The following is a 17,391-nucleotide window of genomic DNA, read 5'->3' as shown; positions in this document are numbered from 1 at the left end:
GTTATGTGCTGTAGGTACACCCACGGTGCTGTTAGGAAGGGAGATCCAGGATTTTGACCCAGCAGCAGTGAAGGAACGTCGATATAGTTCTAAGTCAGGAAGGTGTGTAGCTTGGAGGGGAGCTTGCAGGTGGTGGTGTTCCCATGCATTTGCTGCCCTTGGCTTTCTACGTGGTAGAGATTGTGGATTTGGAAGGTGCTGTCTAAGCAGCCTGCGTGAGTTGCTGCAGTGCATCTTGTAGATGGTACGTGCTGCTACCACTGTGCGTTGGTGGTGGAGGGAGTGAATGTTGAAGCTGGTGGATGGGGTACCAATCAAGTGGGCTGCTTTGTCCTGGATGGTGTCAAGCTTCTTAAGTGTTGTTGGAGCTGCACATCCAGGCAAGTGGAGAGTGTTCCATCACACTCCTGACTTGTGCTTTGTAGATGGTGGACAGGCTTTGGAGATTCAGGAGGTGAGTTGCTCACCACAGAATTCCCCGCTTCTGACTTGCTCATAGGCACAATATTTATATGGCTGCTCCAGTTTCTGGTCAATGGTAACCGCCAAGGTGTCAAGTGGGGGATTCAGTGATGGTAATGCCATTGAATGTCAAGGGAATGTGGTTGGATTTTCTCTTGTTGGAGATTGTCTGGCACTTGTGTGGCGCCAATGTAACGTGCCACTTATCAGCCCAAGCTTGAATGTTGTCCAGGTCTTGCTGCATATAGACACGGACTGCTTCAGTATCTGAGGAGTTGCGAATGGTGCTGAACATTGTACAATCTTCAGCGAACATCCCCACTTCTGGAAAAGACTAAAGCACTCTTTTATCAATTTTGGTCTTCAGGATAAAATTGTCATACACCAGGACATTAGGTACCAATATGAATCCCCCACAATTAAGACAGCTGTCTCTTGTATCCTCCAATTAACAGCTTCAATATCCCCTCTTGAGCAGTACAGTTACAATTCCAAACTTCAGGGTAGCCATTACCTTTTTCCAGAAGGTAAGCCCATCGCGCATGATGGTGAGCAGAGATGAAGCAGCCAATAAAATGTTTAGCACAGATATCCCAAGTCCATTCTGTCAATGATGGAGGGAAGGTCATTGATGAAGCAGCTGAAGATGGTTAGGCCTAGGACATTACCTTGAGGAACTCCTGCAGTGATGTCCTGGGACTGAGATGATTGACCTCCAACAACCACAACCATCTTCCATTGTGCTAGGTATGACTCCAACCAGTGGAGAGTTTTCTCCCATGCATCCCATCTATTACTAATGTCACATTCCACCAATGAAACGTTGCCCTATTTTTCATATTGAGCTGCTGAAATCCTAATCCATATCTTTGTCTTCTCTGCACAATTTTTCCCATGCTGTCCTAACTTTCCCCCATCCACAAACTAGAAATCATTTAGGGAACATAGCTCATATCCTTCCTTGTACAAGGACTACTCCTCTGCCCACTGCCCTATAAAGTATTCAGACATCACCCACTAAGTGAGAAGCAGTTTGGAGCTTCTCTTCTGAAACTGGTCAGTCGAATTCTATTAAATTGTTCAGTTGTGGTTCAGGTAACATTGACAGAATGGGCTTGGGGTATCTGTGCCAAGCATTTTATTGGCTGATTCATCTCTGCTCACCATCATAAGCGATGGGCTTGCCTTCTGGAAAAAGGTAGTGGGTACTAAAGGCATGCTCGGGTCTGCAAATGAGACCCGACCCAAGCCTGACAGAACCCCATCTGACCCGGCCTGAGCCCATCCATTTTTTCCCACGCCCGACCTGACCACCGGTTAACCTACCTTCCGTTTTTCACTTTGTTCCTCACCTGTACAAGCTTTGAGGTACCTAATAATGTCCTCGCAATCGTGAAGTGTTTTCCTTTTCTTGGTTACGGGCAGAATAACAAGGCATTGTATATTGGAAGCAGGGAAATTGTTGCAGGCTCATCTTTTTAAATTGCCATATACAGATGAACAACGAATAGTATAAATGTTGCCAGGACTACTCTGGCTATTCAATGAAATGCTCATTTTGAGAAGGGAAGCCATGTTAGGAATGGGTGAGTGCAGTGAAGAATTGGATCTAGGTTCTCATTACTGTTCTCAGTTGTTTTTTTGGGAACAGCAATACGTAGACGTGACGTGCTGGCCTAAATAGGACACTTGACAGTAGTAGATCTTTTCTAGTCAGTGATCACATGAGTATAGAAGGCACAGTATTCGGAGGAAGAGGGAAAAGTTTAAAATAACACAATTACAAAAATCTTTAATCTTTCTCATTACAGGTCCGTTTAGATGCCTTGGGTTTGGTATGTGAGACGCACCGCAGTACAGAAGCTCTATCCCAGCAAGAAATAGCTTTTATAAAATTTTTCCTTCCCTATAACCTGAACAGTCAGACTCCTGCGATGAGGCAGCAGATTGTGTGGTTAATGAGAAAGGTGCGTCAATATTTTTGAATCTCCTTTTGTATTTTTCCTTCTAGCAAGGTCCTTCCAATCAGTATACAGAATTTGGAAGCTTCAAATAATAATTAACAGTGTTTTTGATAATTGCACTATCTTTTTAATTTTCTATGTAGCTATTCTGTAGGCTGCGGGACAGTTCCCAAGTACTTTATAAACAAACTCAGATTGTTAATAGGCAGAAGAATACTCTGTATGAAGAAAAAACAAATTCTCAATATCCAGAAGTTCGGCTCCAACAGTACAAGGTACAAAATAATGATTTAATTTTAATACTTTGTGCGCACGTATATAAATAAATGACTAGTTTGCCTACAACTAAGATTGGATTAATACAATGCAATGATTTTACAGGTTTAAAAAAAAAAATCAATATTTTGGTTCTTTGAGACTGAATAAAATATATCCAGTAGAACTTATTTTTTTAATTTAAGGTCTATACTAAGTTTAAGGGTGAACATCCATCTGTGCCTTAGTAAAATCCTATGGAAAACTTCATCTTGGCTTCAGTTTATCAAAGCGAGGTTACATTCCCTTGTATAAAAGAAAAAATTTGAGGAATTTACCTGATACATATAACAAACTATATACAGACATAGGTCATGATGAAATCTCTATTATATAGAAGTAAATAGGAAAATGCATTCGATCTGCATGTTTTATGGCAGTGTTTCCAAGTATAATGAAGGCTGGGTCGTTATCCAGAAATAGATTAACGAAACAAGGAACAATTCCATGGATTGGTAAAGGAATGAATAAATAACTTCTTTTATTCATTCATGGTATTTGGTCATCACTGGCATGACCAGCATTTATTGCCCATCACTAATTGCCCTTGAGAAGGTGGTGGTGAGCTGCCTTCTTGAACCGTGTGGTGAAGATGCACCCACAGTGCTGTTAGGGAGGGAGTTCTATGATTTTGCTTCAGCGACAGTGAAGGAATGGTGATCTATTTCCAAGGCAGGATGTTGTGAGAGTTGGTGGGGAACTTGCAGGTTCTGGTGTCCCAATGTGCCTGCTGTCCTTGTTCTTCTGGATGGTCGCAGGTTTAGAAGGTGGTTGTAGATGGTATGCACTGCAGCACGGTGCACCTATGTTGGTGGGATTTAATGTGGATGCCAATCAAGCAGCTGGATGGTGTCAAGCTTCTTGAGTGTTGCTGGAGCTGCACCCATCTATACAAGTGGGAAATATTCCATCACACTCCTGACTTGTGCCTTGTCGATGGTGGACGGCTTTGGGGAGTCAGGAGGTGAGATACTCGCTGTGGAATTCCCAACCTCTGACCTGCTCTTGTAGTCACAAATTTATATGGCTGGTTTAGTTAAGTTTCTGGTAAATAGTAACCCCAGGATGTTGATGGTGGGGGATTGAACATTGGTAATGCTGTTGAATGTCAATAGAGATGGTTAGATTCTCTCTCGTTGAAGATTGTCATTTCCTGGCACTTGTGTGGCGTGAATGTTACTTGCCACTTTATCAGCCAAAGCCTGTATGTTGTGCAGGCACAGACTGCTTCATTATCTGAAGAATTGCATTGAAACTGAGAACTCTGCAATCATCAGCGAACATCTCCACTTCTAACCTTATGTTGGAAGGAAGATCGTTGATGAGGCAGTTGAAGGTGGTTGGGCCTAGGACACTGCCCTGATGAACCTCTGCAGCAATGTCTTGGGGCTGAGACTATCTAAATGAAATGGCACAGAGATTTCTTGTTTTTTGAATGGCTTCTCAAGGTCCCTCACTCTTATAGGAAGGTGGTCTACAACTCACCAAGACTTATAAGGACTTTCTCTCAATCCAGTTTTAGTTTAGCCACATTCAGCAGAAGGCTGAATTTGATGACTTGCAGAATAGATATAATATTGTTAGTGAAAAATTGATGCTTTATTTAAAATTGAGACAAACTATAGTTGTTGCAACTGAAATGTAGGAGCAGCAATTCAGTATTTCTGTATAGACGTTTGGTTTTTATCTTCCAGGATTTTATGATCTGGCTGTGTGACAGGCTATTCGAATCTCTGTTTCCAGGTGCTTCATTTCCAAGGAGATTCATTGTCTTGAGTCTCTTGGGAATAATTGCTGAAGTTTTTGAAAACTTGGAGGGTAAGTTAGATGGAATGTGATTGTATGCTGTGCTTGTGGGGCTTTGCTACTATGTCCCGAGTCCCTGGTTAAAAACTCTCTTTCATGCCACTTACAGCTGCACTTTCTAAAACAAAATTGCCTAGCCTTTAGCACCCCCATTTGCCACAGCCATCAATCAGCTTACATATGCTCATGTCCTCAAGAAATATTTTCACACTCCCATCCTGGTTGTTCATCCCATCTTTGTTCCTTCAAGTCTAAGAAGACTTGAGAGTATCTGGCACACAATTGTTAGCCATCGATTGCCAGATCTGGCTGGACCAAATCAAGTGCTGTTGTAGTACTTCACTCTCCTGGAGTGAATATCATCCTGGAGAGCAAAGATAAACCCTTGTTTCTTTTCCCTGCCACCATATTCTCCTTACGCTCCTTTCCTCTGCCTGCTGTACCTTAATCTCCAACAACAAGTGAGAGGAACTTATGAACATCTTTGTCCTAATTTGAGACAACTGGTTCAGCAGCCTCTCTTGCTTCCCCCGCTTCCTCTTGTCACACAAACCATTCTACCTGCCCTAGCTCTGCACCCATGTTTTTCTCAACTTCCTGTTCTATCTTCCTTCATTTGCTCTCTCAGCTCATTTTGTCAATGAGACCGACTTCTTACACTCTCAGCCTATTCCCACTATGCTAGTAACGACCCAACTTCTCCTCTTGGCTTCTATGAAAGCAGATATTGCAAATGGTTCCCTCATTTCAGATACTGTCTCTCTTGATTTCAAAACTACTGTTAACCCTGCCCTCTTCAAAGAAAACCCACCTTCAACCCTTCTATCTATTCACATGACCACTCTATCTTCAACATCCCTTGCCTCTCCAAAGTCATTGAATGTGTTTAACCTTTCATGGAAGTATTATAATACAATTTCAGTACAGTGGGATGTGTTTAGCATATTGGGAAACAAAATTATCCACACAGTATTCTGAAGTTTGTAAATTTTTTTAACAAATAAATCAGTGTTGTCTGTCCTGATAATGGATTTAGTGGATTTGTACTTTGTTTCAAACTGCTTTTCTACAGGTCAGACTTACAGAGTGATGCAAATGACTGATGTTTTGCAGCCAGCCTATGCTGATGCTTTACTAGGGTGTTTGAACAGCACCTTTGAAGAATTGAAGTTATTAGCCTATGATCTTTTGAAGAAGCTTCCAGCTACAGTTTTAGGATTACAGGTAACGCACTTAACGGCAATGATTTGGTGATTGTTCAGTAGGTTTCTAATCTTTTTTAAAGCAGGCTGTATGGATTCAGATTGTTTGCTATCCTTTATATAGCTAATGAAGTACATAAAATAAATAGTTTTGCTTCTACTATGTCTATCTCACCTCAAAGTGTCACATTTGTCATGCTTGGAAGTGTTGCATTTGGATCTGTTTTGGTTTAATTGTTGTGTAAAACAGCAGCAAATTGAAACTGAGTCGGTTGGAAGCTTACCAATAAACATTGGGTCAGATTTTGCTGGAGTGTTTGGGCATGTTTAAGTTTTAAAATGTTTTACCCACAAAGTTGTTGGAACTGTAAGCTGATAATGGCGTGGCAAGGGCAGAAGGGTATCTTGGGACCTTGGTGAACATTCGGACAAATAGTGTATCTCCCATCAATAAGATTTAAGGATTGAGAAATAAACAGGAAAGACAGAGAAGGAGGGTGAATTAAATTGGGTGAATTAAATGCCAAGTCAGGTACAGAGAGAAATAAAGGGAAAGAAACATTGGATTAGGAGAAGAGAAAAGAGACAAAGGGCAAATAAGAGTCAAAATTACAAACATTTAAAATTTTACATTAAGTGTTCTGAGATAATTCATAACTTGTAGGACTGAGATGATACACTTGACTGTTTGATTTCTGGGTAAGAGAGGTTGATTGTCAGATATTAATAAAATTCACAGTGTTAAAAGGTACTTGCGCTGTTAATTATAAGACTTAACTTTCTGTGACGCGTTTAATGGACAATTAATGTACAGTTGCAACATCTGCATGAAAATCATGGGGAGATTATGCATGAAATTTCACAAAGCTAACGGCGGAGCAGAGTAAATCAGCTTGCAGTTTCTGTTGATGCACACAGTTCATGACATATCTCTTTCATGCAACAAGTTGCTAGCCAGTTTGCATGTTAATACCTACATACATTGATCAGTTGCCATTATTTTCTTTGCAAAATTCTTTGCCCGGTACTTTAGTTCCCCAAGCAACAGCAATTAACCTCTAATTGATTTCAGGTTATGCCTATTTACAGCACTTCTCTACAGGAAGTATTTGAACAATGAGAAGATCATAGAGTAAAAATTCAAAACAGGCAAACAGGGTGTGCAGGAAACAATGCCTGCATCTGAGTGAATAGTCCCAATGTGTACATAATGTTGCACCTCATTTTCATCTAACCAGCGAACTGTGGACACTTAATGGGCATCCTCAGGCAGCTTTCTGGAGAAGAGGCCTTGAAAATTGGGTTGCCCTGTCACCAGCAGCAGCCGCAGATAAGTCCTTAAAGAGGACTAGAAGTGGGAGCGGGGTTGTGGGTAATGGGTTGGGGTTTGGGACGGGGGGGGCGGCAGGTTATCAGGAGAAGATGCAAATTTCTAAACCTATATTTTGTGCTCTGGTTCAGTTAGACATTGTGGCTTTAAAAGAGCAGACCAGACACCACCTAGAATGCAGTGTATATCATATATTTAATGCTGCTGTCATTATAAAACAGCATATTTTCAGACTTGTCATCAGCAGTGAATGTGATCCATTCATATTCTATATTTAGATTTTGAAGTAAAATGGAGCCAAAAATAAATTTGGTAATATTGTTGAATATACTTTCTTTATTTTTAAACTGAACCTTCACGTATCATCTTATACTTCTCCAAGCAGAATGGGAAAGGTTCCTGAGTCAGTGTGGAAGAAATGAAAATGTGGGGTCACTGCCAAGGCAGGACATGGCTTGTATTTGGGCACTGTACGTGAAGCCCAATGAATTGAAAGACTGAATGACTTTTTCTCATTCTACTTTGTACTCTTAATTTTCTAGCATGCTATGTTATTCATTTCCCTGCTAAATTTAATTTGCGTAGAGGTGCTTTCTATCCAATAAATAATCCTCAATTCATCAAATGCATTAATACCAGGATAGTTCCTTTTCCCCTCAGAGAACTTTGTTCTACTTTGGATATTGGGCTAATATTTCCTTCAAATATTTATTCAATTTCCTTTAGAAGAAGTGTTCTGATAAACAGGGACAGAGTAAGAATGTAATTGGCTTAAGTTTCATTACACCAAATGGGAAATTTCAAGTTTTGGCTCAAAACCCTTCTTACAAAAATAGGTTGAAAACAAAACCTTTGCTTACACATATGACAATATTGGGGTGAAATCAAATGTTGTTTTTGCCCCTAGTTCTCAATGGGCCATGTGCATTCTGTTGCAGAGAAGGCAAAAAGGAGAGCAAGTTGCTTGCTGTTATGCCTTTATCGATAGTGCCTGCACGAGCCACATGCACATACTATAGCAAACATCTCTCCCTCCAGTTTTCCTGTTGTTCTGTACTTGACATACAGCTTGGTGGCATGCTGGATTGAACCTGTGCTCTCTGCAACTGTTGTGCTGAGTGTCAGAGCTTCACATTGTTCTACTTATCATTTTAAATGAGTACTGTGCAGTATTTCACAGAATCATTGAATGATACAGCACAGAAGGCAGCCATCGGCTCAGCATGCATGTGCTGGCTGTTTGGTAGAGCTACCCAACTAGTTCTGCTGCTCCGCTCTTTCCCCATAGCCCTGCAATTTTTTTTCCTTCAAATATTTATTCAATTCCCTTTTGAAGGTTACTATTGAATCTGCTTCAATCACCCTTTCAAACAGTTGCTTATGTTGTCATTATCTTGAAAATACTGTTTAAATAGGTCTCTTAGGAATGCACAGTATGGGCTGGATTTAATAGGCTAGGAGATTGGGGGCGGGGGGGTGGCGCGGGTGCCATAGAATTACGACAGAAGGCAGGGAGCGGAGGTCCTGTTGCAGTGCGATTATGTCGGGGGCGGGAAAGGCCAATGACAGCCCTCCTGCCTAGAGGCCAGTTGAGGCCCTTAAGTGGTCAATTATTAGCCACTTAGGGCCTTTTCTTGCCGCCACTGGAATTAAACCAGCAGTGAGAGGGGCCTTCGCAACTGGCGAGCTTGCCCAGTCAAACTTGTGGGCTTTTGCAGGAGGTCTCCTCCCTGGGCAATCTGTGACCCACGGAGGGGCCCCTGGCAGCAAACAACCCACTTCCCGTAGCACACATCCCCTGCACTCGCGCCCACCCTCCCCCCTATCGCTGGGGTCTGCCGGACTGGCCCCAGCACTCCTGACTCACTCACGTTTCGGCCTGGTCCCAGGCCTCCTGTAGTACCGGCAGTGGCCACTGCTCCCAGTGGCACTGCCAGCACTAATCCTGAGCTGCCGGCTCTCTGCTTGGCTGGCAGCTCGTGGAGAGAGGATCCATGTCTTTCAAGGGACCGGGATCCCAGCACTATGCACTTAAGTGCCTGAATGCCGTAGAATTGCGCCAGGGTGGTGGGGGGCTCCAAAAGGCCAAAGTGAGGTTCCCACTGTCCTTTTGGCCCAGAGCTAGGAGAAATCCAGCCCTCTGTGTATGTCTTGAAGAAAATGAGTTCCCTGTTTGCAAGCTAATTCAAACAAGGGTTGGACTTCCTTCACTTAGTACATATATATATATATATATATATGTGTATGCAAGTTGAAAATATTTCTTGGACTCTTAATTCTCTTGTCATTTACAAGTTATGTGGAAAGATCAGTGTCATAACCCCATTCTGTGGTTCCAACTCTAAGAACATAGTATTGTGACTCGCCTTCTATTGATGAATAAACAAAATGTAAGTTTACTATACTGTTGACTATCTTCTGTTTTTCAGTTTAGTAAACCTTCAGTCTTGTTGGTAGAGCTGTTTTTTTAGATCCGTTAAATATTTTTTACCCCTTGACAAATGGTTCAGCGAACCACATACAATAAATACCATACATGAATATGTCTTGTTGCAGTTATGCATTCATTCTATCTTTTGAATTCATTCACATATTCCAGGTTTTTAGACATATGACAGAGATTACCTTATTATTATTCTTCTTCTTTGGCCTACTTGTCTCGGGAGACAATGGGTAAGCGCCTGGAGGTGGTCAGTGGTTTGTGGAGCAGCGCCTGGAGTGGCTATAAAGGCCAATACTAGAGTGACAGACTCTTCCACAGGTGCTGCAGAAAAAATTGGTTGTCGGGGCTGTTACACAGTTGGCTCTCCCCTTGCGCTTCTGTCTTTTTTCCTGCCAACTGCTAAGTCTCTTCGACTCGCCAGACTTTAGCCCCGCCTTTATGGCTGCCCGCCAGCTCTGGCGATTATTGTAGTATTGCAAATTCTGTTCACAAGGTCTGCCAAAGAACTTCATTATTTGACTCCCGATTCAGGTCTTTGGTGATGCCAGTTTCGGGAATTTCCACTGACTCTCCCTGATTTTCTTCAGGTCTGTGCTGATCCCATCATGGTACCTTGGAGTATTTAGTTATGTGGAAAGACCAGTGCCATAAAGGTTACATACAGGAACCTGTATTTGATTACCTTGTCAGAAACATTTACGCTCAAGAACATGTTTAAAGTACGTTGTGTATTTTTGGATTGATGTCATGGCTGTTTCTTTTGCCTGGAACTGTTTGTTAAATGTTACTCATTCCACCCCACCTTACAGGACAGTGAGAAATTGCAAACACTTTTGCAGACAGCTTTGGACCTTTCAACGAGTACCAAACCTTATGACTGCATCACTGCTTCATACCTACTGGCTCTTCTGGTACAACAAGAAGGCTTACTGCCAGCTTTACATGCTTGTTCTTTGAAACAACAAACCAGCTACCAGTTTGATGACCTCAGCAAAGTTCATAGAAAGCGATCTGCAGATAAGGAAGTTCTGGAAACCAATACTTTGGCAGGTTAGTGTTGATCTACAATTCTACATATTGTTACTGGTAAAAATCAGACGCTGTCTGTCTTAGTTACTGCTCCTCTTCCTGAAACTTGATCTTATGAGTCTAAAAGAACTATGTTTACATCAAAGCTAGTTTTGTTGCTGTTTTATGAAGAAAATGCTGCAGTTATTTGTCAATTTAATTCATAAGTAGACATATGGTTTAATGCTTCATGGGGCGGGGAGAAATAGCATAGTGGTAATGTTACTGGACTGGTAATCCAGAGGCCTGGACTAATGCTCCGGAGATGTGAGTTCAAATCCCACCATGGCATCTGGGGAATTTAAATTGAATTAACGAATAAATCTGGAAGCACTGACGGTAGCAATGGCACAGAATGTATTCTGGGTGGGGGACTTCAAAATCTATCACCAAGAATGGCTCGGTAGCACCACTTCTGACCGAGCTGGCAGAGCCCTAAAGGACATATTTGACAGACTGGGCCTGTGGCAGGTGGTCAGAGAACTAACAAGAGGGTGAAACCTACTTGAGCTTGTCCTCATCAGTCTACCTGTCAGAGATGCATCTGTCCATGACGGTAGGAGTGACCACTGCACTGTCCTTTAGCATTACCACCATGCTAAATGGGATAGACTCAGAAGAAATCTAGCAGCTCAAAACTGGGCACCCATTAGTTCCTTTGAGCCATCAGCAGCAGCAGCAGATTTGTATTCAGCCACATTCTGTAATTTCATGACCCGGGATATCCCTCATTCTCCAACTACCATCAAGCCAGGCGACCGACCCTGATTCATTCAGGAGTGTAGAAGAGCATGCCAGGAACAGCAGCAGGCATACCTAAAAATGAGGCGCCAACCTGGCGAAGCTACAATACAGGACTATATGCATGCTAAACTGTGGAAGCAGTATGCTATAAACAGAACTATGCGATTCCACAGCCAACTGATCAGATCATGGACACACAGGGCTTCAGAAGGCCAATACAACCAATATAAGATAACCAAGACCCCTCAAGCCAACCTGCTAGTGCATAGAAGAAGGAAGGGGAAGGTAACACAAACTCTAAGTGGTAGGTTTTACAAACTCTAACCACACGCGCAACAACTTTTTTTAAAAAACAGTCTTGCTACCCTATGCTGCTCAAACATAGTAACAGTTAATGGTGAGGTGTAGCGTGTACTGCCAATGTGGGATGAAGCTAACAAGGACTCTGAAGTGCTGAAGTGTTTTGCCGCCTTACCTCAGGATCTGGTTCTTCCACACAAAGAGGGTTGGGAATTACCTGGTGCGTAAGATGCCTCTACGGGGTCGCATTGGAGCCAGAGCCGCAGTGCCAGGACCCCCCGACCCTCTCCCCACCTCGCACCACATCCCCCCCTTTCTCCCCGCGCGCCCCCCCCTTTCTCCCCGAAATTGCACAGTTTCCTTGTTGGGGCCCTTGCTCAGGGATAGGAGCTAACAACCCCACTGCCTTGTGGGCGTTTCGGTAGAGAGCAAGGCTAAGGTAGTAAACCCTGATAGAAAACCCGGAGCAGATCTCCTAAGGTGGTCATGTGTCACCTTTGTCATGTTTCCGGCAGTTCCTGCGGCCATACTGGTGCCAAACGACGTGCTCTGCACTCTTTTGGACCCCACTAGGAAGGCCAAGAGGGGGAATTTGACACTTGAGCAACTCACAGCCACCATGCTTTCCACCCAGGCATGCGCCATGGAGAAGTCACTCCATAGTTGCCCCGACAACATTGGAAGGCAGCAGTTACGGGTTATAAGTCCAGCTCAATTGGCGTAGAGATTGGGCGCCACGGCTTGCCTTTGTCGGTGGGAGAGGTCATCGCATCTCACTGGACAGCTACTGCCTGCCTCAAACTGGGCAGCCCCCGGTCAGAAAGGTTTTGTCCCGCCACAGTTCACCTGCTTCAATGGGTGCTTGGAGCTCAGGATCATTGCCCGACAAGTGGACTGTAATACCGCACCAAACAGCACGATCAAAAAAGGAAAGGTACCAGCCCTTCGTTTTGCAAGCTGCAACGTCAGAACTATGTGTCCTGGTCTGTTGGAAGGCCTTGCACAAATCAACGACTCTCGGAAGACCGCCATCATTAACAACGAGCTCAGTAGACTCAATGTGGACATTGCAGCACTTCAGATGACACACCACCCTGCGAGCGGATCTCTAAGAGAGCAGCACTACACCTACCAGGGTAGGGATCCTGAAGAACCAAGACAGCATGGAGTGGGCTTCGCCCTCAGAAACTCTTTGCTCAGCATGATAGAGCCATCTTCAAATGGCTCAGAACGCATATCGTCCACCCGACTGCTCACTTTCTCTGGCCCAGTACATCTACTCAGCATCTATGCTCCAACACTCTGCTCCCCACCTAAAGTTAAAGACCAGTTCTACGAGGAACTCCATAATATCATTAGTAGCATTCCAAATACCAAACATTTGTACCTGCTGGGGGACTTTAACGCCAGGGTTGGGGCCAGCCATGACTCATGGCCCTCCTGCCTTAGGCACTAAGGCATAGGAAGGATGAATGAAAATGGATAGAGACTGCTGGAGTTGTGTACCTATCACAACCTCTGCATCACCAACTTGTTCTTTCATACAATACCCTGTCATCAGGTTTCATGGAGACACCCAAGATCACGTCGTTGGCGCCAGATGGACCTCATCGTCACAAGGTGAGCCTCTCTAAGCAGTGTTCAAATCACATGCAGCTTCCACAGTGCGGACTGTGACACCGGCCACTCCCTGGTGTGCAGCAAAGTTAGACTCAAACCAAAGAAGCTACATCACTCCAAGCAGAAGGGCCGCCCCCGCATCAACACTAACAGAATTTCTTATCCACAGCTGTTACATAAGTTTCTAAATTCACTTGAAAAAGCCCTTCAAAACACTCCTGCAGGGGATGCAGAGACGAAGTGGGCCCACATCAGAGATGCCATCTATGACTCAGCAATGACCACCTTTGGCAAACGTGAGAAGCAGAATGCAGACTGGTTTCAATCTCACTTTGAATAGCTGGAACCTATCATAGCACTAAGCGCACTGCACTGTTGAACTACAAGAAAGCCCCCAGCGAGTTAACATCGTAGCACTTAAAGTAGCCAGAAGCGCTGCACAAATAACAGCCAGGGGCTGTGCAAATGACTACTGGCAACACCTATGCAGTCGTATTCAGCTGGCCACCGACACCGGAAACATCAGAGGAATGTATGATGGCATTAAGAGATCTTTTGGGTCAACCATCAAGAAAATCGCCGCCCCCCCCACCCCCCAAGTCTAAATCAGGGGAAACGATCACTGACCAACGCAAGCAATTGGACCGCTGGGTGGAGCACTACCTAGAACTGTACTCCAGGGAAAATGTTGTCTCTGATAATGCCCTCAATGCAGCTCAGTCTCTGCCAGTCATCGATGAGTTGGACGAACAGCCAACAAAATTGGAACTCAGTGATGTCATTGATTCTCTTTCCAGTGGAAAAGCCCCTGGGAAGGACGGCATTACCCCTGAAATAATCAAGAATGCCAAGCCTGCTATACTCTGAGCACTCCATGAACTGCTTTGCCTCTGCTGGGATGAGGGAGCAGTACCACAGGACATGCACGATGCCAATATCATCACCCTCTACAAGAACAAAGGTGACTGCAACAACTACCGTGGAATCTCCCTGCTCAGCATAGTGGGGAAAGTCGTCACTTGAGTCGTTTTAAACAGACTCCAGAAGCTGGCTGAGCGTGTCTACCCTGAGGCACAGGCTTTCGAGCAGAGAGATCCACCATTGACATGCTGTTCTCCCTTCGTCAGCTACAGGAGAAATGTCGCGAACAACAGATGCCCCTCTACATTGCTTTCATAGATCTCACCAAAGCCTTTGACCTCGTCAGCAGACATGGTCTCTTCAGACCACTAGCAAAGATCAGATGTCTACCAAAGCTACTAAGTACCATCACCTCGTTCCATGACAATATGAAAGGCACAATTCAGCATAGCGGTGCCTCATCAGACCCGTTTCCTATCCTGAGTGGCGTGAAACAGGGCTGTGTTCTCGCACCTACACTGTTTGGGATATTCTTCTCCCTGCTGCTCTCACATGCGTTCAAGTCTTCCGAAGGAATTTTCTTCCACACAAGATCAGATGGCAGGTTATTCAACCTTGCCCACATTAGAACAAAGACCAAAATATGGAAAGTCCTCATCAGGGAACTCCTCTTTGCTGACGATGCTGCATTAACATCTCACACAGAAAAGTGTCTGCAGAGACTCATTGACAGGATTGCAGCTGCCTGCAATGAATTTGGCCTAACCATCAGCCTCAAGAAAACAAACATCATGGGAGAGGACATCAGAAATGCTCCATCCATCAATATCGGCGACCATGCTCTGGAAGTGGTTCAAGAGTTCACCCACCTAGGCTCAACTATCACCAGTAACCTGTCTCTCGATGCAGAAATCAACAAGCGCATGGGAAAGGCGTCCGTTGCTATGTCCAGACTGGCCAAGAGGGTGTGGGAAAATGGCATACTGACACGGAACACAAAAGTCCGAGTGTTTCAAGTCTGTATCCTCAGTACCTTGCGCTTCGGCAGCGAGGCCTGGTCAACGTATGTCAGCCAAGAGTAAAGTCTCAACTTATTCCAACTTCGCTGCCTCCAAAGAATCCTTGGCATCAGGTGGCAGGACCGTATCTCCAATGCAGAAGTCCTCGAGGCGGCTAACATTCCCAGCATATGCACCCTACTGAGCCAGTGGTGCTTGAGATGGCTTGGCCATGTGAGCTGCATGGAAGTTGGCAGGATCCCCAAGGAGGTATTGTACAGCGAGCTCATCACTAGGTATCAGACCCACCGGCTGTCCATGACTCCGCTTTAAAGACGTCTGCAAACACGACATGAAGTCTTGTGACATTGATCACAAGTCGTGGGAGTCAGTTGCCAGTGATCGCCAGAGCTGGCGGACAGCCATAAAAAGGGGCTAAAGAGTGGCGAGTGGAAGAGACTTGGCAGTTGGCAGGAAAAAAGACAGAAGTGCAAGGGGAGAGCCAACTGTGTAACAGCCCCGACAACCAATTTTATCTGCATTGCCTGTGGAAGAGTCTGTCACTCTAGAATTGACCTTTATAGCCACTCTGGGCGCTGCTCCACAAACCACTGACCACCTCTAGGCACCTACCCATCGTCTCTCAAGACAAGGAGGCCAAAGAAGAACAGTTATTGAAATCAAAGTACCTGAGACTCTATATCATGCAGGAAATGATGGATGGAGGCCACTACCTGTCTAGTTACTCAGTGAACATGACCATGTATAGGACTGGAGATAGGAAATGGCTATCTCCATGCATCTACGTGCTTTTGACGGAAATTATGCTTCAGGAAACAGATTAGAAGTTGAAGGGATATTGGGTGAGAGGAAGGCGGGAACAAAGCTTAATGGTATTAGGGAAAACGTTTGCACAGTAAAGGAATATGCAAAAGGGGTGACACGTTTAGTTTAGAGATACAGCACTGAAACAGGCCCTTCGGCCCACCGAGTCTGTGCCGACCATCAACCACCCATTTATACTAATCCTACACTAATTCCATATTCCTACCACATCCCCACCCCTCCCTATATTTCCCTTACACCTACCTATACTAGGGGCAATTTTATAATGGCCAATTAACCCATCAACCAGCAAGTCTTTGGCATGTGGGAGGGAACCGGAGCACCCGGAGGAAACCCACGCAGACACAGGGAGAACTTGCAAACTCCACACAGGCAGTACCCAGAATTGAACCCGGGTCGCTGGAGCTGTGAGGCTGCGGTGCTAACCACTGCGCCACTGTGCTGCCCCTGTCAAAGTGTGGAGGAAAGCAACATTTGGAAGCCTACAACAAACATGAATGCACTCAACTTATGGAAAGTACCCATGGCAAACCATGTACAGCAATGGGCACAACCAGGTCTGTGCACACAGAGGACAACAGTTGAATCCCTGTCATGGCTGAACCCAAAACTACCACCCTGAAAGCTAAGTGCCTAAGTCACTAATTGATGAAAGAAAATCCTGATCTCTTCAAAAAGGAGCAATCAAACATGGCATTTCTGCAGGAGACCCACCATTTGACCTAATGGTGGCAGCTGTCAATTCAAGAGAAGAGGAATGGTCATACTGATTCATGAGCATCTTCCCTTCACACTGGAGACAACTATCCCTGGAGCAGACAATCATTCTATCTTGATAAAAGGTTGAACAATGCGACCACATATAGAAATAGTCAATGTATATGTCCCAAAAATGGACTTGCCACATTTTCCGCCTCACCTTTACTCTCACTTACCTTCGACAAACAAAGCATGCTAATCATGGGAAAACTAGTAGTTGTGTCTTCCTCCCTCAGCTAGACAGTGAGCACACATAGGGCTCCCAAGGCAAGCTGAAGAGACACGAACTGGCAGATTCACCATTCCGAGCATGTACCTGTGCCTATCTTCTCTAGAAATGGTTCTGGTTGATAGAAAGGTTGGCCATTCAGAGAATGCCAGGACTTGCTTTCCTAACCTTGAATTTCTCCTGTACACTGGTGTATCAGTGGAAAATTACTAAAAATTAAAATCTCTGTGTAGTTTTTGGAACAATGACAGTGACTGGAATGTATTTTTGTTTGCATAAAATATCAAAGGCAAAGTAAAACAGGAGCCATGACTATTTTTCTATTGGAGAGAAAAATATAAGCATTTTATTCAAGGAGTTGATTACAGAATGTTACTTGTGTCAAGATATTTTAAATCGTGCCACATTTTAAAATGGAATTTTTTTAATCATGTATTCAAAATG

General features: G+C 44.2%; 1 protein-coding gene across 8 annotated transcripts in view; it reads left to right on the top strand.

The window, feature by feature from the left end:
• thada (THADA armadillo repeat containing) overlaps positions 1–17,391 on the top strand; it is a 432,101-nt gene that overhangs the window by 28,502 nt on the left and 386,208 nt on the right. For all 8 annotated transcript variants that reach the window (XM_068045168.1, XM_068045169.1, XM_068045167.1 and 5 more), the window contains 5 exons: positions 2,274–2,429; positions 2,570–2,701; positions 4,436–4,559; positions 5,620–5,771; positions 10,332–10,572. In XM_068045168.1, coding sequence (XP_067901269.1) covers positions 2,274–2,429; positions 2,570–2,701; positions 4,436–4,559; positions 5,620–5,771; positions 10,332–10,572 — 805 coding nt within the window. The remainder of the gene's footprint in view (positions 1–2,273; positions 2,430–2,569; positions 2,702–4,435; positions 4,560–5,619; positions 5,772–10,331; positions 10,573–17,391) is intronic.

This window comes from Heterodontus francisci, chromosome 13 (assembly GCF_036365525.1).
Source record: "Heterodontus francisci isolate sHetFra1 chromosome 13, sHetFra1.hap1, whole genome shotgun sequence".
In the NCBI taxonomy this organism is placed as follows: domain Eukaryota; kingdom Metazoa; phylum Chordata; class Chondrichthyes; order Heterodontiformes; family Heterodontidae; genus Heterodontus; species Heterodontus francisci.
The sequence above is the reverse complement of the archived record's forward strand: the minus strand, read 5'-3'. Positions and strand labels throughout refer to the sequence as shown.